Here is a 23,749-nt window from a genome sequence, read left to right on the forward strand (position 1 = left end):
CTCACAAGTTCCCTTTCTCAGTCTGGATCTCCCTAGGGTGGAGGCCCCTCCCTAGCTGAAGGCTATGCTAGGCCACTAGCTTCAAAGGACATAAATACTTAAAAGAAACAAGCCAAAGAGAAAATGAATCTCAGGAGACTAAATCCTTAGAGTCCTTGCCCCTGGCAAGCTGGAGCAGGTGGCCCACCCTTTGTTGTGGTGACCCAGTTCTTGTTCTTGAATGTACACCACCCTCATCACCCCTCCTTCCTGGAGGAATGGGGACAGGGCAGAGAGGAGCCTTGTGCTTCACCAGGTAGAGCTCAACAGGAAGGAGCTGCCCTTAGGACTGGATGCTGCATAGAGATCCAGGAAGGTGAAGGATTCTCTGAGCTTCAGTTTCCTCACATGTAAAATAGAGATAACGTAAGGATAAATCATAGAATATGTAGGAAGACTCTTGATATGCTATATACAGTAGGCTATCATTCCCCAATTTTTGACTGACTCTGAACCAGATAAACAATGTTAATCTCAGAGAAACTTATTGAATTGCCCAAGGTCATATAGCTAATAAGGGTCATGACCATGACTGGAACCTAAAATTAATGAGTTTTTCACTGAAATTAGGTCCTAGAAATATCAGTGGTAAAAAAGATTGGTGAGGAACAGCTTTATTGTCTGTTAGTATATATAATTCCTACCATTTCTCCCCAGCTTCTAGCCACAGGAGGAGAAGAGTCTAAAAATATGTGTTGGTACCAATTTCTGTTTTTGCTGTGGGTAATTAACAGCTGAAAACAAAGCTGTTAATTGCCACTCTTATCAGCAGGTGGTCTTTCATGTAGGTTCTTTAGATGTGAAGAACAGTGATATCACAGAAGCTCTCTTTGTTCCCTGCTTGGCCACATCACCCTGGTGAGTCTAGTCCCAGAGGTTCTGGACAGCTGTAGGCAGGAGAGACTGCAGAGTGGGCTGTGTTCCACCAGAGCCTTCCCACTGACGCCTGTGGTGGGGTGCACACCTTCTCCAGGCATTCACCATGGCCACCAAAGGCCGAGTAGGCCCTTCCTTTTGGACCTTTAAAATTTACTAACTCAGGTTTCTGAGAGACTAGCTCTGACATTCAGGCAGCCATGTGGCGGTGGTGAAGGAGCAGGACCCAGAAGCTGGTTTGGCCTTGGGCCTTGTGACCTTGGACAAATCATGCCCTCTCTGGGCTTCAGTCTCATACTCTGTAAAGTAAAAGTGTTGATGGAAATAAACTGATATTCCCTCTAGCCCTCCCATTCATGATCCTCTCTTTCTAGAGATGTTTTCTGAGTCCCTACAGGGTGACAAAGATAAAACCTATCTCATCCCTGCCCTTCATTAACTCAGTGTAGTGGAATTTACAACACTACTGCTTTCTTGATAGGCAAACTACTTTATCTGCCCCAGTTTCCTCATTTGAAAAATCGGAGTGACGCCTACCTGGAAGAGTTATTATGAAGAGATGGATAATGTATAAACAAACATACAGCTACTGTTTAAACACAGCACAGTACCTGACATTATGAGGCTCTAATTGGGTGGTTGCTATTGATATAGTTATTTCTCTGTCAGCTGTGGAGTTTTGTGAAGAGCCAAGCCCGGACACCCTGGTGCCACCCAGTGATTAGCACATCTGGATTTGTCTGGCCAGGTGCCCTGTAGCTGTGTCTCTCTGTGTGTCAAGAGCTGTCTTCCCTGGAAAGGGAGTGTGTGTGATCTTGGATTCATAGCACCCAGCCCTAACTGACCTGGTACGTTAGCCTGTCCAAAGGAATTGGCTTGTTTGAGCTAGCAGGTGCCAGGAGCTGTGGGATAGCCTCTGGTGCAGCTTCTGACCGGCTTTGCCTTTAACATATACTCATTAAAATAACTGCGAAAGCAAATAAAAAGCAATGTCTTTTCCCACCTTGTGAACCCAAGGCCTTTATAGCTTAGGGCAGAAATAGCCAGATGCCATGGCAAAGAAGGGGCCTGACCTGGTCCTCACTTCCCTTCCTGCCCTGAATCTGTCTTAACCTATCCTGTTCCTGCCCTGTGACATCTCCATCCCTCTCCTCTCTTCTCCCTTAAGGCACACTCAGGTCCCCTATCCTGAAACAACCTCTTCTTGATCCTAATACTTCCATTTGCATGAGAAAGACATCCTGGAAAATAGAAAGAGTTTTGGGCTTGGAGTTAGGAGACCTGCATTCAAATCCTAGCTGTGCGGTTTACTGGCTTATGTGACCTTTGGTACATCATGTCATCCCTTTGAGCCTTTGTTTCCTCCTGTTTAGGATGGACTGATTTGACAGGATGGTACATAATAAGTGATGAGTAAGTGAGCACTTCCTTCCCCAGGTTCTGTGACACCATCATCCTGGGTCTTTTCCCAGCCCTTCTCTTCTTCACTGTCTACCTGTCCCCGACTATGATGCCCTCTGAGCTCTAGCTTTCTTCTCTCCTGCTCAGGACCTCATCTATTCCAGCCCAGTGGACACAGCCCGCAAGGTACTGATCATCCTGAGGACTTTTTTGAGGAGGAATGAGGATGTCCAAGTGGGTGGTCTCATCCGAGGTCACTTCCTGCTGATCCTGCAGCATCTGCTGGTGGAGCATGGGGCCTCCCCCTCAGGAGGTCAGTCTGCAGCTGCTGGGGGTACGTTTTGACCTGAAGGTCAGTAAGGAGTAGGCATCTCTGCCTTGATGAGGTCTGTTCCAGCACAGAGAATCAGCGTTTTCTCTGCAAAAGAAAAGTCAGGCCAGTGTGGCATCAAGTTAAACTTTATCTCCTTCCCCCCATTGGAGAGTAAGTGCTCAATATATTTGGTTTGGGGTGGGGTGTGTGTGTGTGTGTGTGTGTGTGTGTGTGTGTGTGTGTCTGGTGGTGGTGTAAGTGTGTTTAATTATGTTTAATGTCTCTGTGTTTTTAGCATAAGTGGGTGTGTCTGATGTATGCTTGCATGTCCCTACCCTGCTCAGCATGTGCTCAGAGCTGTTTGTCACAAGAATGGCAGCCCCCGTTGGGAAAGCAGGAAATATGGGGGCGAACAAGGAGGCAACAGCAGCCAGTAGGGGCCAGGGAGGGGGTGGATCTGTGATATATTGGAAGCTCCCAGTGAGATCCAGAAGGATTGTTTCCAAATCTGGAATGGGACTCTCTGTAGTCAAGGAAGCTTGATGTTTGGTACTGTATGAAGACACTGAAAAGGCTGGGATTGGTATGTCTTTTCCTATGTTTAGAAAGTTGAATTTTTGGGGCTGGACCGGTGGCATAGCTGTTGAGTTTGTGGGCTCTGCTTTAGTGGCCCGGGCTTCACTGGCTCAGATCCTGGGCGTGGACCTAGCACTGCTTATCAAGCCATGCTGTGGCAGGCATCACACATGTAAAGTAGAGGAAGATGGGCACAGATGTTAGCTCAGGGCCAGTCTTCCTCAGCAAAAAAGAGGAGGATTGGCAGTGGATGTTAGGTCAGGGCTAATCTTCCTCAAAAATAAAGGAAAGAAAGTTGAATTTTTAAATTAAATTTCCAAGCAATTAACAGGAAGTATGAGGAGAGCTGTGGCACTTGGTCCAGTCTTGACTGAGGATGGGGGTTTGGAGGTAGGTATAAGGGTGTCTGGAGTAGCTGAGTCGTTCCTTTGCAGGGAAGGGTAAGCCACATCTAACTGACACTAGTGTTTAACAGCCATGAGATTTCGTGGAAACACATAGTGGAAAGACTGTGGCCATTGGATTCACATTTTGGCTCAAGTCCTGGCCCTGCCACTTACTGGCTGTGGGACCTTGAAGAAGTCGCTTGGCCTTTCTGGGTTTCAATGTTCTTCACTGCAAAATAGGAATAACAATCCCTGTTTCACATAGTTTTAAGGGAATTAAGTGAAATATTGAATTCCATATCCAACCCAGAGTTGGCACTCTGTACATCAGATGCCCCTGTTCCCAATGAAGAAAGAAGAAGGTAGGGAGTAGGGGTAAATTCCAACAAACCATTTACGGCAGGGTGGGGTGTCTGTCTGACCTTGAGGTGATCTAAACATCCAGCCCCTGACCAGCCCTCCTTGTTCCTCACAGCCTCAGGGAACCTGCCATTGCTGCTGAGCCTCCTCTCCTTAGTGCAGCTGAGGAATGAGTCAGAGCAAGAACTGGACAGCATGGCCATGAAGCTCCTTCACCAAGGTGTCTTGGGACTGTGTCTGAGGGCCTAGGGCTGGTGTGCTGTGGATGCTCCCTCAGTAGCAGTGGCATTGCTCCTTTCTTTATCCTTTTATCCCTTTGGAAGAAGCTAGTGGGTCACTCTGTTCCTGTGGGCTTCTTGCTCAGGGACCTTCCAGATCTTTCTCTGCTTGTTCCCTGGGAGTGTTTGGGAGACCAAAAAAAAAAAAAAAAAAAAAAAATATATATATATATATATATCTCATTGTGTGACAAGCATAAGCTCTGGAGTCAGGAAGGCCTGGGTTTGTTCTCAGCTTAGGCCCTAGCTATGCGACCTTGGGCAATCACCTAGCCTCTATGAACCTTAGGTTCCTCATAGGTAAAATAATAGTACTTGCCTGATTTAAAGTTGAGATAAGGAATAACTATAGATGTAGAATGCCACACAGTGCTTGGCACTTAGTAGGCCTTCAGTAGATACTATCTGTGTAAACTGATTTTTCCTGACACGGGTTCAGTTCTCCACCTCATTCCACAGCTGATTCAGGATCTGAAGATCCAGTTCTCAGTTCTCTAGGGCTCTTTTCTACTCACACCCCAAACCTCATTAGGACCTTTCATTGCTCACTGGTGCAGTTGCCACTTCATAGGCAGTACCTTCAGGAAGATTAGTTGAGGAAAGGTTAAAATTAATAGGAAAAATGGCATGTCTTTGGTACCTGTGGACTGTCAGGTCTTCTGGCCACAGATCAGGACGGTTCTTTCCCTGCCTTGAGCCCAGACCTCCTCATGAGAAGATCAGTGTCAGGCTCAACAAGGGCTTCTAGGCCCAGCCTAGTGCTGATCATTGCCAGCCTGTCTGTCAGGTCAAGGATGATGCTCAGCTGGGAGAGAGGTCTGTGTGAGACAAAATCAGCTGTCAAAAGGGCCTCTGACAGGGAGGAATAACAGGCTGAAACATACACTTGAAATGTAATATATATTTACATATAACCCTTAAGTACTTTTACTTGAGAGCATTGTGGATAGAGGACTGCAGTTCAGGGATGAGGATGTGGGAGGGGCTTGCTTGTCCAGTTGACCATGAGCCAATTAGAAGTCAAGTGTGATGTGGCTGCCAAAAAGTGAATAGAGACTTAGATAGGTGTCATATTGGGATGGTGGAGGGTGGAGGAACAAGGAGTGGCAATTCCCAGGAGGAAAGGAATGTTTTCTATAGATGTTTACTCTACAGTGTAGTAACTGCTCTGATGAGGGCTGGGGCAGCATCTAGTCTTGCCTTGAGAGGTTAAGGAAGGCTTCATGGGGGAAGTGAACTTTGAGCTGAATCTTGATTGCTGAATAGGAGTTAAGGAGTTAGCCAGATGGGATTGATGTGAGAGAGAGACTATGGCAAGTTTAGGGAACTGCACATCAATGGTTACAGAGCTCCCCTGGGAAGGTGGTGAGTGCCCCATTGCTGGAAGGATTCAGAGGTTGGATCTTTTTCCTGCTAAGATTGACAGGTTGGCCTAGATGACCTTTGCAGACCCTCCAACCTGGGGTCTGTGCTGGCACGAGCACTGTTATAGGATACCTTTTGGCAACCTAAACTTGTGCAGTCTGTTCTAACATGCAGCTGTGGGCTGCTTGCCTGATGTTTGTTCAGATGGAGAGTGGGAACATGCCTTCAGGTTTGTCACTGTTTCTTTCTGTAGGCTATAATACCAGGGACACTTAGTTTGTGCTTAGTCCCCAAGACTGACATCTGAAATTAGCCAGTTGAGGGCCGTTATCTGTAAGAAGTGTGAGTGCTGGTATGCTTTAAAGCCATAGATTGGTGTGTGATGGGGTGCCTGGGGACTCTGATCTCTTGTAGTGAGCAAGCTGTGTGGAAAATGCAGCCCCACTGATGTGGACGTCCTGCAGCCCTCCTTCAACTTCCTCTATTGGAGCCTTCATCAAACCACACCAGGCAGTCAGAAAAGAGGTGCTGGGGCCCAGGCTGGGATAGTGAAGAGGAGGGGTGCTGGGCAGTGTCTGAGGCCCTTGCTGCCCTCAATTTTTCCATCTTAAAAATATAAATGAGGGGGCCGGCCCAGTGGCGCAGCAATTAAGTTCGCATGTTCTGCTTTGGCGGCCTGGGGTTCACTGGTTTGGATCCCGGGTGCAGACATGGCACTGCTTGGCAAGCCATGCTGTGGTAGGCATCCCACATATAAAGTAGAGGAAGATGGGATGGATGTTAGCTCAGCACCAGTCTTCCTCAGCAAAAAGAGGAGGATTGGCAGCAGATGTTAGCTCAGGGCTAGTCTTCCTCCAAAAAAAAAAAAATATATATATATATATATATATATATATATATATATATATATATATATATATATATATATAAATGAGGTAGATGTGGCTGGATCAGATGGGCATGTGATCCTTTTTGGTTCTGATAACCTGTAGTTCTGGAATGATGCTGAGATCCTTATAGCCTTAAGCTGATCCTTTTGTTCATTTACCACATATGCGTGGAGCTCCCACTGGGTGTTAACTAACCACTGTGGTGGCACTGAGCTGGAGCTCCTGTATAACTCACGTGGTGCCTGCCCTGCTGGATCATCCACAGCTGCTGCAGTGCTCCTGAGCAGCACGGCCCTGATAAAGCTTCTGGAGAAGATGCTGGCGCTCACCTGGGCCGAGGCAGGCTCTCCCGGGACAGCACTCCTTTGCTCTGCCTGGCTGCTTACTGCCTCCTTCTCTGCCCAGCAGCACGATGGCAGTCTGCAGGTTAGTCTCTAACCCCTGTGCCTTTGGGGCACACAAAGGAGTGATACAGATCTTGAGTTCTGGTCCCAGCTGTGTGGCTTATTAGCTGCGTAACCTCAGCAAGGTATTTAACTCTTTGAGCTTTAGTTTCCTTGCCTACAAAATGGGGAAAAAACATGCGGGTTTGTTGTCACGTTGGTTTACATTAATCTGTTTAACACATATGGATCACCTACATGCTAGGCGGTATTCTAGGCACAGAGGAATAAAAAATGAATAGAGCATTTACCCTATACTTCAGGAACTTGTAGTCTTTAGCAAAGCCTTGAAAGGTAAGATTGTACCAGGCAAAGATAGTGGGGAAAGGCATTCCAAGTAAAGAGAACAATATGAGCAAAGACATGAAGCTGCACAAAGTTAGGACATGGTGTACATATTTGGAGAGTGGTGAGGTACTGAGTGGTTAGAATGTAGGAAGTGGACTGTCAGACTGGACAGGAAGGCAGAAGCCAGCCTGTGACCTCGAAGTGCTGGGTGGCAAGCTATGAAGTCATTGTTAAAGTTTGGTCTCCAGGGTTGCTGCAAGCTGTGGCAGATCTATGCTATAGCAGATCTGCAGGTTGTTGCCTGTGGTGTTGATCTGGGACAGGAACCAATCTTCCTTTTCTGCATGAGGCTGTTGGGCTCACCCGAACCCCTGCAGTCACCTGCCTGGGTGGAAGCCTGCACCTTGTCCTTGGCTCTGCCCTGGCCCTCAGCTCACTCCTAGACAATTACTTACTAACTACCTCTACTCTAAATTCTCCCCAGTGCCCTAGCTCAGGCATCTTTGTTTGTTCTCACCACTAATGTGGCCTATTCACAATCTCCTAGCCTCTTCCCTCCTCTACATCTCCTCTCGCTGCAGCCACAGTCTGGTTGCTTGTCTCTTCTGTCCACACTCCTTCAGTGGCCCTTTTGTTCTCCACATGGCCAGCCAAACCCTTCTTACCTGGCCCCCCTGCAGCCTTACTTTCTGCCATTCCACCCTCCTTCCCTGACCTCTGACCAAGTGTTTCTTCTTCTCCCAGTCAGCTGCACTCTTTCACATCTCCATACCTTTGTTTTTGATTGATTGACTGGTTTTTAATAGCTTTTATATTTAGGACAGTTATAGATTTACAAAAAAATTGAGCAGATAGCACAGAGTGCCCATATATCCCCTGCAGTTTCCTCTATTAACATCTTACATGAGTATGGTATCCCCTTACCTTTCTACAAGTTGGTTCTTCTGCCTAGAACCTGCTGATTCCACTAGCTAACAAGCATTTTTGAGGAACTGCTTTGTGTCAGACTGTGATAGATCCAAGCACTTTGTGTCAGACTGTGATAGATCCAAGCAGAGGAGAAGTTTCTGCCTTCAGGCAGCTTGTGTTCTGAGGGAGGAGAGCCGAGCAGACTCACAGCTTTGAACCTGCCACCCTGACTAACCCCTCAGTTTGGACATTGCTTTGACACTAAGGAGCAGAGTCGCCAAGGCTGATCCTCAGCTGTTCCCAGTAGCTCTGGAGGGAGTGAAAGCAGGTGCATTGTCCCCATTTTATAGATGAAGAAAGTGAAGCAAGCTGAGAGAAGTACAATGCAGTGACTTGCCTATGGCCAGACAGCTGGCAAGTGTTAGAGCCAGGATTTTTATTCCAGGCCATCTAATTCCAGATTTAAGTTAGGTGGGTGGTTGGCTGAGGCAGAGACTGAACCATAGATGGCCGGGGAGGGCTCCCTGGTGGAGGAGGTCCTTGAGGATGGAAGAGATTTGAGAAAAGAAGGGTTCTCCAGGTATGGGCTTGGTTTTCCTCCTCACACTCCTGAATCCAGGACTGGTGAGGCTCACAGGATTCTGTGTGGCCTCCTCTGTCCTTCTGGATGCAGCGGGTATGTGTGGGTGGGTAGAAGAGATATTGGGGCAGGTTATTTTCTGGCCAAGCTCCCAGAATGTGGGGGTTATTCCTTTACCCCCTGCCCTGCCAGGTTCACCAGACACTGTCCGTGGAACTGGACCAAGTATTGAAGGCCCTCAGCTTTCCCAAGAAAAAGGCTGCGCTGCTCTCAGGTGTGGGCCTCGGGGCCTCTAGCAGGAAAAGAAGAGCTTTTTCCTAGATTCTGTGATGGGACCACCCATCCCAGATTAGCCTTTATTATTTCCGTTGTCTTCTCCCTATGACAGAGCTGAGTGGGAGGTGGGGAAAGAGTCAGGAACTGGGTATAAGGAGTTTCTTGCTTTCAGCTGCCATCTTATGCTTCCTGCGGACAGCCCTGCAACAAAGCTTTTCCTCTGCCCTGGTGGCCCTGCTGCCCTCAGGGACCCAGCCACCACTAGCCCCTGAGGACACTGTCCTAGCTCCACTTGGAACATCACAAGTGCTGTCCCTGGTCATCGGACTGCAGAACCTCCTGGTGCAGGTAAGGCCCTTGCTAAGCAGAACCCATGAAGTGCAGCCTGCTTCTCTCAGGACAAGAGCAGGAAGGGGTGGCTGCCTGTAAAGAGCTCAGTATTCCCTCCAGGTGGGTGGATTGATTGGGACTTTTAAAGTTACAGTGATGGAAACGAAACTCAAATTGTTTTATAACTCAGAAGTCCAGGGATCAATACTGGCTTCAGGCACAGCTGGATCCCAGAGGCTCAGACAATGTCATCAGAACTCTGTTTCCATCTCTTTGCTCTGCATTTCTCTCTGTCAGCTTTATTCTCATGGGATGGTAAGATGACCAACAGTAGCTCCTGGCTTATATCCTTCCAGCAGAAAGTTTTTCTTTTCCAGTAGTCCCCAGAATTGAGTCTCATTAGCCTGGCTTGGGTAATATGCCGATCACTATGGCCAGGGCATGGGACACTCTGATTGACCTGGCTTGGGGCAATGTCCTGGAAGCTGGGGCATATGGTCAGCTCTCTATAACCCACATGAACAGGAGAGAGGGATGGTTCTGCAGAAGAAAATTGTTCCCAGAAGAAGGAAGAATGGATCCTGGGCAAGCAAAACAGTAGATGTCCACCCCTGAGGAGTTTGTGTTTTACAGCTTAGAGGACTTTTGGAGATCATTGCTTATCTAGCCATCACATACTATGAAGAGTGGTGGGGCCATGGAGATAGGTCAGGTGCCTGACTTTGAGGAGTTAACAGTTGGGGGTGTGGGGATGGTGCCATGTAGACAGGAGGTGATAACTCATTGTGGTCAGTGCTTGGCTAAAGGGGCGCACAGCACTGTGGGGTCTCAGGATGTAAGTAATAGGCTGGTGGAAGGTGAGTTTGGGGCTAGCTGTCAGAGAAGGCTTCATGGGGGAGGTGCTTGAGCTGGACTGGAAAGACCAAGTGACTTGTCCTAGGTCCCCAAGGGCAGGCGGCATCAGAGATGGAATTGATCTTGACAGCAGCACCATTTCGTTCTCTGATATGAACTCATTCCTTGTCCCTGACCTTGCGGCCTGTTTCCCACCTTTGATTCCCCAGGACTTTCTTCTCTTTCAAGGAGCTTATTGTCTATTATTTTCAAATATGAGCTGGTCACTGTAGGGTGACCGAACCCCCACATGTTTATGCTGTTTTAGTTAGACTTGGACTCTCTTTTCCTGTCCTTTGGAGCTTGTCCAGTATAGTCACAGATCCACATGGTCTGATCTGATGGCAAGGCATTCATGGAGCAAGAGATGGGGAGGTAGGGGGAGCCAACAAATGAGTGAGAGGAGTTGTGGAGACTTCCCAGGGATGGGTTGGGAGCCTTGATTTGAGTAGATTCCACTTGGTGCCCAGATAATGACTGCACATGTATGATATGGCTGTTGATTGTGGGAGATTATGTTCAAGGATTGATCCCCCCTAGGCCTGTGCACAAGGGAGGGGAAGTTGGGAAATGTAAAGAGATGGAGGATGCTCCAAGAGTGGCCCCTGTGCTGGCTCTGTGGTCGCTGAGTCTTGTCCTGCCAGCACATCTATGCACAAGGTTCTGTGCTCTTTATGGATCCAACCTCTATCATGTCGTAGTACTTAACTCTTTCTGTTGTAAGTTCCCATTTTCATATCAGTCTTCCCCAGACTGTGAGCTCCCCAAGTAGGGACTGTGTCCGGTTAATCTTTGTGTCTTGTTCCCCTGGTGGGTTCAAAACCAATTGAGAAATCAGGAATCAGATGAGAACCAAAACATCAGCTTTATTGCTGGTAAACACATAGTAGAATGTAGCTAAGTTTTAAGGTCAGAATGGGTTTTTTTTGGTCTCAGATTTTTCCACTATACAGCAAAGATGAAAGAATTTTACAGTGAACACTCATACACCTACCACCTAGATTCTACCATTAACAATTTACTGTACTAGCTTTGTCATGTCTCTCCAAAAGGAGCTTTTAGACCGTCCTCCTTCCCCTAGGCCAGACCAGGAGACCAGAAGCAGAAAAATTGTGTTTTCATTATGGGCACTTAGCCAGCTGGCCAAGATCTTAAGAGTTTAAGTTCATGGGAGCATGACCTTTAATACCTTAATCCTGCCCCGAGGGCACAGTAGATGTTAAGCTAGCATCTCACCTGTGAGGTAAATCTCTCCTTGGGTGAGAAAGATCTAGTTAAGGGTGGGAGGAAGGGCAAATGCTTTCTCTCCAATGTTTCTGAAAGGGCTGAAGTTCCTGTTTTAATATTCAGAACATAGGGGAAAAATGATTCCTTAAACTCGATACCCAACATAAAGCCTGGCACAGAATTGGTATCCAGTAATGTTTGCTGAATGAATGAATGAGGACATAGAAATGAATATGATACAGTTTCAGCCATGTAAGCACTCACAGATGGTAGGAAACACAATCAAAGAATCAAAGAAGGCTCCACAGGAGAGGTTACATTTGAACTAGGCCTTAAGTGATAAAAAGCCTTTTTCAAACTAATAACCTAAACACTAAGGGGCCAGTGATTTATTGTAGCACCATCACCATTCACCTCCCCTGCCCAAGAGCCTAGGTGTCACCAGGCCTATGACACTGTCCTCTGCCTCTGGCAGTTTTTTTTTTTTTTAAATTGTGGTAAAATATACATAACAAAATCGACCATTTTAACCATTTTTAAGTATACAGTTCTGTGGCATTAAGTACATTCACACTGTTGTGTAACACCACCACCATCCATCTACAGAACTTTTTCATCTTCTCAAACTGAAACTCTGTCCCTGTTAAACAATAACTCCTCATTCCTGCCCCTCTTCCTCCCTGCCCCTGCAGCCACCATTCTACTTTCTGTCTCTATTAATTTGACTCCTCCAGGTACCTCATATAAGTAGAATCAAACTGTATTTGTCTCTGAAAGTTTGTGACTGCCCTCAGCAGTCCCTGGAAAGGGGAACCAACTGGAGTAACTCATGAATCCCGCATGTAGAGGCTACTGGGCCTGCACTGGTGATAGGAGAGTGTTGGTGAGGAGCCTGGCTTATCCTCAGTCACTTCCCTGTTACTGCCTGTTACAGGACCAAAGAGCCCCTTCCTCCTTTCTCTCACTGCCACCCTCCTGAGAAATTCCCTGGCCTTCTGCTTTCAGCCACAATGCCCTTTCTGTCACTGCCCAGGACCTGAGAAAGTACGTGGAAGAATCATTCTGTTTTTCTGTCCTTCCCTCAGGAGTGGAGTTAAGCCTCCCTCAGAGCCTTCCACAGATTTGTTGTCTAAAAACAGCTCGTGATTCGTTTAATCATTCATCCAGTCAGCAAACATTTATTCCATAGTAATCCAAGAATAGAGGAAGTCTCTCTTTCCCAAGCAGCCAGAATGGTTTGTTCAGCCCTGTATTGAGGATCCCATTTATCATATTTTATTATATAGTCAGTAGTTTGCATTTCTGTCTTCTTCTGAAAACTGTAAACTCCTTTTAGGCAAAAACTTCCCCTGCATAGGGGGTCAGAGAAGGCTTCACAGAGAAGGCGACATTTGAACTCAGCCTTGAATGGTGTTAGGCAGAGGTATAGGGAAGGACATTCCAGGCAGGGAGGACAGCATGAGTAAAATCACATAATATGACAGTGCATAGTGGGGTGTGGGGGTGTGGTGAGAAGTTGATGATCAGACTGGAAAGCTAGGCAGGGGCAAGATTGTGCCAGGCTAAGAAGTACTGTGGGGAGCCATGGAAGGGCTTCTGTCAGACTGTGTCTTTGAAAGATCATTCTGGCAGTCACAGAAGGGATGAGTAGGAGGAGAAAGCCTGGAGGCAAGGGGACTGTTGGGCAAGAGATTGTTGCAATGACCCAAGTGAATGACAGTGAGGCCCATTTCACACCCATTGGGACAGCTAAAATAAAAAAGGCAGATAATACCAAATGTTGGGTAATTGGAATCCTCATACATTGCTGTTGGGAATGTGAAATGGTGCAGCTACTTTGGAAAACAGCCTAGAAGTACTTCAAAAAGCTAAACATAGAATTGCCATATGACCCAATACTTCTATTCCCAGGTATATGCCCAAGAAAATTGAAAGCATTTGTCCACACAAAAACTTGTATACAAATGCACATAGCAGTACTATTCCTAATAGCCCTAAAATGCAAACAACTCCAATGTCCACCAACTGATGAATGGATAAACAAATTGTATATACATACAACTGAAAACTATTTGGCTATAAAAAGTAATGAGGGGCCAGCCTGGTGGTGTAGTGGTTAAGTTCAGGTGCTCTGCTTTGGCAGCCTGGGGTTTGCAGGTTCGGATCCTGGGCACGGACCTAGCACTGCTCGTCAAGCCATCCTGTGGTGGCATCCCACGTAAAACAGAGGAAGATCAGCACAGATATTAGCTCAGCAACAATATTCCTCAAGCAAAAAGAGGAAATTTGCAATGGATGTTAGCTTAAGGCCAATCTTCCTCACTCACACACACACAAAGTAATGAAGTACTGACATGCTAAAACATGGATGAACCTTGAGAACATGCTAAGTGAAAGAAGCAAGACACAAAAGGCCACATATTAAATGATTTCATTTATATGAAACGCCCAGAATAGGCAAATCCATAGAGACAGAAAGTAGATTAGTGGTTGCTAGGACTGGTGGGGGTGGGGCAGGGAAATAGGGAGTGACTGCTAATGAGTATGGGGTTTCTTTTTGGGATGATGAAAATATTCTGGAATTACATAGCAGTACAACTCTGTAAATATACTAAAACCATTGAATTATATCTTTAAAAGGATGAATTTTATGGTTTGTGAATTATATCTCAATAAAGCTGTTATTTTCAAAAATGGTATCAAGGGGAAAAAAATGACAATGAGGCCTAAACTAGGGCACTGGGTGCTGGTCCTCCCTGACTTCTCTGAGCCAAAGCAGTCACATGGCATCACTGATTGAATGCATTGGCAGTGTGCAGAATCTTCAGTAGTCTGAGGTGGCCCAGTACAGTGCAATGGAACCAGCACTGGCCAGAGTCATACACATCTGCATTCTAGCCCCTGCCCAGCTTCTAACTCTGAAGGAGTTTAGCAAGTCACTTCCCCTTACTTATCCTCATTTTCTCTATCTGCAAAATAAAAAGAGTCTTTCAGCATTAAGCGATTTGGGCCTATAAGAACAGCCTCCATTCCCCCAGGAATGAAGCACAGCACAGAGAAGTGTTAGTTGAAGTGAGGATGGAGAATGTCCAGGGTTCACTATGGTGGGACACATTGGGGGAAGAGAGCAGGTCAGTGGAGGGGTCCAAAGAAGGGCCGTGGTCACTGGAGTGATTTAGGTGGCATGGGAGTGGTGGGAAGGAGCTAAGGCTAACTTCCCTTCTGCTTAGTTCTCAGAGGGGCCACAAGACTGTAAGTCTCTAAATGTCTCCAGAGTAGAAATGAAGTAAGTTTGTTCTGGGTTTCTTTGGAGATGCAGACCTACGCCAGCGGGTAGAGCTGCAGGAAGACAGGAGCATTACCACACAAAATTGGGGTACTCTGCCCACCCAATGTGCATAAAAAGCCAATTATCAGGGCATCAGTTTTTGAGAAAAGAAAAGGATTTATTGTGAAGTTGACTAGCAAGGAGACAGGAGGCAAAGCTCTTAAATCTGTCTCCCCGATTCAGGGTTTGGGGCAAAATTTAAGAGGTTAGGGAGAATAGGCTCGTACACTGAAACGTGGTACCAAGGAAATGCTAGCAGGGCAGGTGTCAATTGGAGGGCTTTAAACATTTATGGTAAGGTGGGGAAGGGGCTTTAACACTGGATCTTTCTAGTTAATGGACACCCCTTGCTTCTGACAAGAGTCTGACATTGTGTCTGGTCCTTTGATTCCTTGGTGGGGAGAATCTTTGGTTCTGGTGTCATTTCAGGTCAAGATTTTCTCCTCTGTGCACGCTCTGGCTACAGGACTTGCAAATTTTTGGTTTGGCCCTGAAAAACCTGTTGATAAGATGGGGTCAGTTTGAACTGGTCTTACAGGACCAGTGGCTACAGGAGGAGGCCCTTTCTCATGGCCAGGACTGTTTAACAATAGAATGGGCTGCCTTGGGAGGAATGGAGAGGAGTGGCTGGTGGTTGGGGGTTTCTAAGCAGAAACCAGGTGTCTCAGGGCTTGAAGGGTGTCGGTTTGGGTGACCCTTAAAGTTTCTTCCAAGGCTGGGATTCTGTTTTGGGGAGGGGAATACTCATGAAACAGGGGTCCAGGAGTGCACTGTAGGATGATAGACCCAAGTCACTGAGGTGAAAGAGACTGGAAGTAAAATTAAAAATAGGAATGTCAGCAAACATCATACAGTTAGCACTTCTCAGTTTCCCAAGCCCTTTCCTGCCTACGATCTCATGTGGTTCTCACATAAGCCAGCCCTATGAGATAGAAAACTGCAGCTCAGAGAGGTCATGTGACTGCAACAGTCACAGAACTTGTGAGGTGACCTGGATTAGATGTAAAGGATTTGGGAAGAGGTGGAGGAAGAGCAGAGCAAATGAAGTTCCCCAGAGGTTCATTTCCTGGGCAGAGATGGGAGGTACTCCATTCTGCTAGAAGCACACAAATAGCTCTGGGGATGTAATGAAAAAAACGTACTGACTAGAACTCCAGGAATCATGTGTATTTAGAAGGAAATACTGCATAAACTATTTGGGGCAGAGGAGAGACCCTGATTGGGATTAGAGGACTAATGAGGAGTGCGCTGGTCCCATATCCTGCCATTTCCCAATTTGAAACTATTTGGGTAGTAGACACAGAAATCGGACAAAGATCAAAACCTCTATTTTATTGGTAAGGCCAATGGGAGAAAGTGGCTGTATATATGGCCACAGTGGCCTTCCAACAACCTCACCCCAGAATTAAATGTATTTACCAAGTCACAGGCAAAGCTGGACAACCCTGGGACTTCATGCCTCACTTCCTGGTATGCCTACCCTTTGGCCGAGAGTAGACCAAAGCATACCCTTTCTGTAGACAGTGGGTTCAAATGAGAGTCTGCTGTAGAGGCCGAGTTGAGGGTTCCTCCTTCCAGAGTATCAGTTGGACTAGTCACTCCTCCTTCCATAGAGAGAAGCTGGTGGAGGGGAGAGGTGGGTGCTACTCTATCTAGGAAAGGAAATGTGAGTCCAGGGGCATGCTCTGGTTAGTCCCTATCTCTGGAGGAGAGTGAGATTGCAGGGACTTGGACTGGCTGAGTGGAGTGAGCTGAGTGAGGGGAGAGAGGTGCTTCCACAGGCTGCTTCCTCAGTCCTGCTGCCCCAGTACTCAGCCATACCTTTAAGTATTCATTAAACAGGTGTTGACAAGTATCAGGTTTGAAGTGGCTTAGCCCCCTCAGAGCAGCTAGAGGTCTTCATTTAGCCCTGCACCTGGAGGTTCAGAATGAGTTTCTCTGGACTGGTTGGTTTTTCTTTCTATAAGTTGGTAACCAGGGTCAGATGGTTTTAGTGCTTTCAGGCTTACTTGTCTGATTCCAGTCCAGCTGCTACATCCATGGGGAGCCTTGGAGAAGGAGAAAGGGTGAACCTTAGCAGGAAAGAGACAGATATCTTCTGTGCTCAGACTTCGCTTTCTGATTGGGGTAGGATGGAGTGTATTGTTACCAAATTGGAAATCAGTGAGCTAATTAGTTTTACAAGACTTTAGGCTTTGATCTCAAGGATCATTCCTAGAAGAGCAGATGTTGATGTTAGATTAAGGTTCTAGGAGAGTAGGAGGTGGGGAGGAAGGGGAGAGGACATTACTGAGTGCCTATTCTGTGCAAGCACTGGACATATGTTATTTATTCATCATAGCTTCTCTATAAGGTAGAAATTATCATCTCAGTTTTATAGACAAGGAAACTGATCCCAGAGATGTTAAGTAATTTGCCTAGGGTCACACTTTTAGGTCAGGATTCAAACCTGTCTTTCTGACTACAAAATCCATATTCTTTCAGTGTCCCAAGAAGTGCATTGTGAAGAGGAGCCATTGTTACCTGAGTGGTAATTCCTGGCTTTCCTAGCACCCAGCAGCCCCAGCTCCTCACCCACCATCCAGGGGGCCCTTGCTGGTTGTGTGGGGTAATATGGACTCAGGGTCAGAGAGTGGCTCTAGCACCACAGCTCCTCACTAGGTGGGGAAACTGGGGCATGCTGGCTCATGGCTGTGTGGTCTTAGGTTCCAGGCAAGAAGCTGGAAATGCCCACTGGTTAAGAGTTAATTTTAGACTAGAGAAGGAGAAAGAGCACAAGGTCTAGGATTTGGTTCTAGACCTGCCATCTTCTAGCCAGGTGTCCTCAGGTCAAGTATTTTCTCTCTGGGCCTCAGTTTTCTCAGCTGTAGAATGAGGTGAATGGATTAGCTCAACCACTTCAAACTGAGTGCCTTGGGGGCCTTAGGGGTTCTGTGGAGGAGACTCAGGGGTTGTTAAAGAGGGAGAGTGCTTCCCCTGTTAGGCATTTCACTAAGATGTTCACCATTTATTGAGTGTTTACTCTGTGCGGGGCACTGGTTAAACATTCTATATCCGTTTTTCATCTAACCCTCTCAGCAACCCAGGTAATCTTTTTATCCCTGCTCAGCAAGGTTAAGTAACCTTGGCCAGGGTGACACAGATGGTAAGTGGCTAAGCAAGGATCCAAACCCAAATCTGCCCCCCATACCCTTAACCACCAGGTTGCTGCCTTCCAAAGAGTAGCATGAAGAGAGCATAGGATTTTTCTGTTTGTTTTTACATGTAAAAGAATGTTTTATTAAGCTATAACTTACATGAATTTTAAATTCACAGATTTTAAGTGTATAATTAAATGAGTTTTGACAAATATATAGTTTTGTAAATAGCACCACAATCATGTTATAGAACATTGCCATCACCCCAAAAAGTTCCCTTGTTCCCCTTTGTAATCAGTCCCCTCTCCTCATCCCCTTCCCTCAGCAACCACTGATCTGCTTTCTGTCACTAGTTTTACTGTTTCTAGAACTTCATATAAATGAAATCATACAATATATGATCTTGTGTGTCTAGCTTCTTTCACTTAGCTTAATGCTTTTGAGATTCATATTGTTGTGTATATCAGTACTTCATTTCTTTTTATTTGTGAGTGGTAGTCCCTTATATGGTTGTACCACAATTTGTTTATCCACTCACCTGTTGATAGATATTTGATACTTCCAGGTTTTTGCCTATTATGAATAAAGTTACCCTTAATACTGAAGTACAAATCTTTGTGTGGATGTCTGTTTTCATTTCTCTTGGGTAAATACCTAGGAGTAGGATTGCTGGGTCAAATGACTTATTAGTTTTCTATTACTGTGTAGCAAGTTACCATAAACTTAATGGCTTAACACAGCACCCATTTATTATCTCACAATTCTCTAAGTCAGAAGTCTGGGTGGGCTTCACGAGCTTCTTCACTTAGGGTGAAATCAAGGTGTAGGCCAGGCTAGGTGCTTATCCAGAGATCTGGGAAAGAATCCACTTCCTCCTCAGGGGCCTCTTTCAACTCTTTCAGGTTACCCACATTCTTTTTCACAGGCCCCTTCATCTTCAAATTAGCAATACATGTTGAGTCCTTCTCACACTTCCAGTTTCTCTAGTTCTTCTGCCACCAGCCAGAGAAAAGTCTGCTTTTAAAGGGCTGGTGTGATTATATTGGGCCAACTCAGTCTCCCTTTTGCCATAAAATGTAACATAATCACGGGACTAACAACTGGGAGCAAAGGTCATGGGACCATCTTAAAATTCTGCCTATCACATATGGTAAGTATATGTTTATAAGAAACCATCAAACTGTTTTCCAAAGTGGCTACACCATTTTACCTTCCCATCAGAAGTATATGAGAGTTCCAGTTGCTCCACATTCTGGTCAACACTTGGTATCATCAGTCTTTTTAATTTTAGCTATTGGTGGGTGTATAGTGGTAATGGTGGTTTTAATTTGCATTTCCTTAATGACTGATAATGAGACCTTTTGATATGCTTATTAGAGCCTAAAATTTTGTTGAGTGAAACGTTCTGCTGCTTTAAAAAAGGTTGAAACCCACTAGCTCAGATAAACTGTGAGGCTCTTAGAGTCTACTATCTCTGAATCTCTTAGTGGGGCCCAGGGCACATCTCTTTTTCTGAAACAAAGCAGTCTCTGAATGTAGGTGAATCACCAGTATAAGCACAATGCTCTGTGTGTGGGTGAGAGAGGAAACCAGTGTTTCTTCAACAGGGCCACAATCCCAAATCCAAAATTCTGAAGTCCAAATTATTCTGAAAACCAAATGTTTTTCCTTGGTTGGTAGCAAAACTCACTGACAGCAAAATCTAACATGAACTTTTGTGGGTTTTATTTGTTTGCAGAAGGACCCTCTGTTGTCCCATGCCTGTGTTGGCTGCCTGGAGGCCTTGCTTGACTACCTGCATGACCGGAGCCCAGATATGGGTAGAAACCCTCTCCATTTTCTGATGTTCCCATGCGAGAGATTGGAGGGAGGCCAGCCCCTGCCACCGTCCTTCTCCAGACACCCATCCCTTGTTCTGTGATTCACACTCACTTTGTTTAATTCTGTTAACAACACTGCAAACACACTGTCATGCCCATTATATAGATGAGGACACTGAGGTTCAGAAAGGTCAAGTAACTTGCCCAGCCAAGGTCACAAAGCTCTTAAGTGGCAATGCCCTTCCTGTTGCCTGCTTCTCACAATAGAGGGATATGTGGTCTCCCTGAGCCGGGCAGCATAGGTGGATAGAAGCCTGGAGAAGAAAGAAACCTCCTGGGGTCAGCTTGTCCAATGTCCTCCCTCTAGCTGAGCAGCCCCTTTTTGAGCCAATAGGAGAAAGTCCTCTTTAGCAGTGTCCCAAGACCTTTGGAAAGGCAGCATTAACAACCCAGGGTGACTGATGTTTCCCATAGCACTCCATGTGGCCTCCCAGCCTTGGAATCGGTTTTTGCTGTTTACCCTCCTGGATGCTGGAGAGAATTCCTTCCTTAGACCTGAGATCTTGAGGCTCATGACTCTGGTAAGTGCAGGAAGGATGGTTTTGTGGTCTGAAGAATGTCATGAGTTGGGTGGTCCTGAGGAAGCCAGGGATACTTTACTTTAGGTAACCCTAGCCCTCAAAGAAGGTAGAGGGGTGAGGCAGGCCTTCACTCTACAAGAGATCTGCTCAGAGAATTTCTCTAAATGTCCATATCTCCTCACCCCGGAAGCCCTGGACACTCTTTTTCATTCACTCACTCATGAAACATTGACCAGGACTCCCTACTATATGCCAGGTCCTATGCTAGGTACCAAAGATGTCGATGAACCAAATGCTTTGCCTTTAAGGGTCCCTTGGTATAGAGAAGAAGACAGACAAGGAAACTAATAGTGAAAATATGTTATTAGTGGTAGAGTATAGTAGAAGATATGCTAAGTGCCTGGCATGTAGTTAGTGCCTGTTAGATAAACAACAAAGCAGCAAGCCGGTGAATAATAGTGCAGTGGATCAATGAATTAATCAGTGGTTGGTGTGGGAACACAGAGAAAATAAGTGCTTCTGCCTGAGCTGGGAGGGAGAAGTGAATAAGAATGTAGTAAGCACTCAATTAATGCCTGTATTTCTTTAATAAAATGAAAGAACATTTAGCAGTGAAGGTAACATTTTAGCTGAGGCTTGTGGGATTAATAGGCAGAAGAGGAAAAGTATTCCAGGTAGTGAAGTGAGAAGCAGGTATGCGAGCACATAGTGGTGTGTTTGTGTAACCATAGTCCATTTTGGCCATGAGTGTGAGAGCAAGGCTGAGGGGTGGGTGGTGGGGGCAGGGACTGAGGGAGTCAGCAGGGCCACCTCTTTCAGGTCTGCCTCATTTACCGCACTCTCATGACACAACCCCACCCCTGCCCACCAGCTCTTGAGCTCCTTGAAGGTAGGGTTTGGGGGACTTCAGATGTGTCCCTGGTCCAGTGCTGGGCACAGCAGGAGCACAGGAAATGACTATGAATGAAGGAGATGCCAAATGACTGCATGTCTGGGGCTTCTCTCCCTGGGCCAGTTTGTGCGGTTCCGGAGCAGCAGCGTCCTCTCTCATGAAGAGGTGGGTCACGTTCTGCAAGGTGCAGCTTTGGCTGATCTCTCTACTCTCTCGAACATCACACTCCAGGCTCTGCGTGGCTTCTTTCTGCAGGTGGGTCGGAAGGGGATACCGTGTAGCCACTGTGAGACAGACCCTCCACACCATCTTCTCTGTGGAGGGTGGGAGCCCTGGCCAAAGCAGCCAATGGGAGGTCAGGTGTGCAGGGGGGTGAGGGTAGAGAGGGCCTGTATGGAGGGGGCACTGAGAAGGCCAGTCTTTCTTGCCGTCTTCTCCCATCAGGTCCAGAGCATGGGCCTCCTGGCTGATCACTGCATGGCCCAGACCCTGCAGGCCTCCTTGGAGGATGTTTTCCCCAGGGCCTTCTCAGCACAGCCACCCCTACAGGACATGCTGTATCCTTTCTTGCATCTGGGAGCTTTGGCCTGGGCAAGGTCACCCAGGCTATGGGAGGCTGTGGCATCATGCTTCAGGACAGAGAGCTGTACTGTCTACAGTCCTGTCCTCTAAAGCTAGCAGGGGTTGGTGAGAATAATTAACAGTGATAGCAATGACAATGACTTGTTCTGTTTAAGTTCCTACCAAGGGCCAGTCACATTACATGCACTGTATGTAATCCTCACAGCAGCTAGGAGTGTTACTGTAGTTGTATCTTAGACCAGGGATGTCAAATGATGTGCCCAGGATCAGAGTGACAACATCAGGATTTGACCCCAGATTTGCCTGTCTCCAAAGCCATATCACCAAACTCAGGAAGGAGCTAGTCCTTCCCCAAGAGCTTTGGACAAAGTTACCCAACTCCAGTGGGCACAGGTGCTTCCCTCAGCCCAACATGGGGGGTGCTGGGTTACTGGCATGGCCCTGAGAAAGACTGGGGCTGTGGGCAGTGGTCAGAGGCCTTCTCCGGGGTTGTTGTGGTGCTCCAGGGACACTTTGGTGTGGAAGTGTGTGTGTGTGTGTGTGTATGTATGGGGGTGCTTCTTCCCCACCCCACCGGCTGCCTCCCTGGCTCTCCTCCTCCTCCCTTCCACGGAATAGTTCCCTGTTGTATAGCAACAACCTAGCCCAGGTGTTCAGGTCCCAATTTTAGAATCCATCCCACCATTCTTAGGAGCACCTCTGTTCTTGTCCGACCATTTTGCCCTTTTTGGGTTCTGAAGTGTGCTTCTCCCATGGTTGGCCCCACCTCTCTGCTGTTCTCCTCTCATGTTTGCTGCCAGCTGCCTGGGAGGGGTGGCTGTATCCCTGTCCCACATCAGAGACTGACCCTCAGGACTTGAAGGCCCAGAAACAGAACTGAGACCTAGAGAAGACAAAGCCAGGGCACAAGAGATGACAACTGCAGCCATTCATCTGGAGCCATTTATTCCATTGTTGAAATGGAGTCAGGAAATAAAAGGATGCACTCACCTGCTTGTGTGGGCTCTCCGAAAACATTTGTCAGCTTACCTTGGCTCCTCCAGCTGGTTCCTCAGCCGGATGGACGGCCTCCTCAGGGAGAGAGGGCACGGATTTGTTTGGGTAACGCATAAGGAGCACCAGAGCCAGCTGGTTGCCTCCGTCGTACCTAGAAAACCCGTCAGGCCATCCTCGGGGCCGGAAGGGCATGGAAAGTCCACGTGTCCGGTGCTGCTGTGTTCCAGGTGCTCTGAGAGGCACTGTAATGCTGCCTCACCTCACGGGAAGGTGCAGAGAGGTACAATTTCCAGGCAAGGAAGCGAGCAGGTCAAATCCTTCTCAGCCTTCCTGGCTGAGTGAAACTGCCCCGGCTCGGCCTTCCCTGGCTCCCGGCCCTCCTCAGAGCTGCTGACTTGGTTACCCACGTGTGCGGTTCTTTTAATTTCTGCGCTCCACAGCTGCCCGCTCCTGTCCGGGCTCAGCCCACGTGCGCTCCCAGCTCCCTTCCCGCCTGCCTGCCGAGGGCCCTGGCGCCGTAACTGGCTCGCCCACCCTTCCTCCTCAGGCCTGGCTGTGCTGGCCCTGCACGAGACTGGGCTGCACGCCGCCCTAACGCACGGACGAGGAAGGCCCCGACGTACTTGGTTTGGAGCGTGGCGGACCGGGGGCGAGCAGGGGGTGCGCCAATTCCGCACTGCAGGTTACTTCAGGAAAAAAAGGTGCCAGTCACGACCCACTGAACTCATCTTGCCAAGTGCAGTTTAAAACACTGTGAGCTGACGAAAAAGTTTCGAGGAGGGCGCGTGGAAGGCCGCCCAGCCGGGGTCAAGGCCCCAGTTTGCTAACGCACCCTTTGAGACGGGCACGGACCCCATGCAGACTTAACTTCCTCCAACCGACGGTAACAGAGCACCAGGCGCCCGAGCTGCCGCGCGCGGCGGTGGGAGGACCGCGCGCCCGACCGCGCCGAGCCTGGCGGGCGGGGCCGGAAGTGAGGCCA

General features: G+C 47.3%; 1 protein-coding gene and 1 long non-coding RNA gene across 2 annotated transcripts in view; one reads left to right on the forward strand and one right to left on the reverse strand.

Annotated features, from left to right (window-relative positions):
* MEI1 (meiotic double-stranded break formation protein 1) overlaps window positions 1-22,760 on the forward strand; it is a 69,794-nt gene extending 47,034 nt beyond the window's left edge. The window contains exons 21-31 of the mRNA XM_001502603.6: window positions 2,464-2,629; window positions 4,067-4,171; window positions 6,009-6,119; window positions 6,750-6,910; window positions 8,897-8,978; window positions 9,153-9,328; window positions 19,635-19,716; window positions 20,191-20,297; window positions 21,313-21,444; window positions 21,634-21,746; window positions 22,572-22,760. Coding sequence (XP_001502653.4) covers window positions 2,464-2,629; window positions 4,067-4,171; window positions 6,009-6,119; window positions 6,750-6,910; window positions 8,897-8,978; window positions 9,153-9,328; window positions 19,635-19,716; window positions 20,191-20,297; window positions 21,313-21,444; window positions 21,634-21,746; window positions 22,572-22,617 — 1,281 coding nt within the window. The 3' untranslated portion in view covers window positions 22,618-22,760. The remainder of the gene's footprint in view (window positions 1-2,463; window positions 2,630-4,066; window positions 4,172-6,008; window positions 6,120-6,749; window positions 6,911-8,896; window positions 8,979-9,152; window positions 9,329-19,634; window positions 19,717-20,190; window positions 20,298-21,312; window positions 21,445-21,633; window positions 21,747-22,571) is intronic.
* LOC111771023 (uncharacterized) lies at window positions 19,600-23,726 on the reverse strand. The gene is made up of 3 exons (XR_002804564.2): window positions 22,762-23,726; window positions 22,454-22,654; window positions 19,600-21,438 (listed from the first exon to the last, which is right to left on the reverse strand). It is a non-coding gene; the product is annotated as an uncharacterized lncRNA (long non-coding RNA).
* Window positions 23,727-23,749: the final 23 nt, after the last annotated feature.

This window comes from Equus caballus, chromosome 28 (genome assembly GCF_041296265.1).
Source record: "Equus caballus isolate H_3958 breed thoroughbred chromosome 28, TB-T2T, whole genome shotgun sequence".
Taxonomy (NCBI): domain Eukaryota; kingdom Metazoa; phylum Chordata; class Mammalia; order Perissodactyla; family Equidae; genus Equus; species Equus caballus.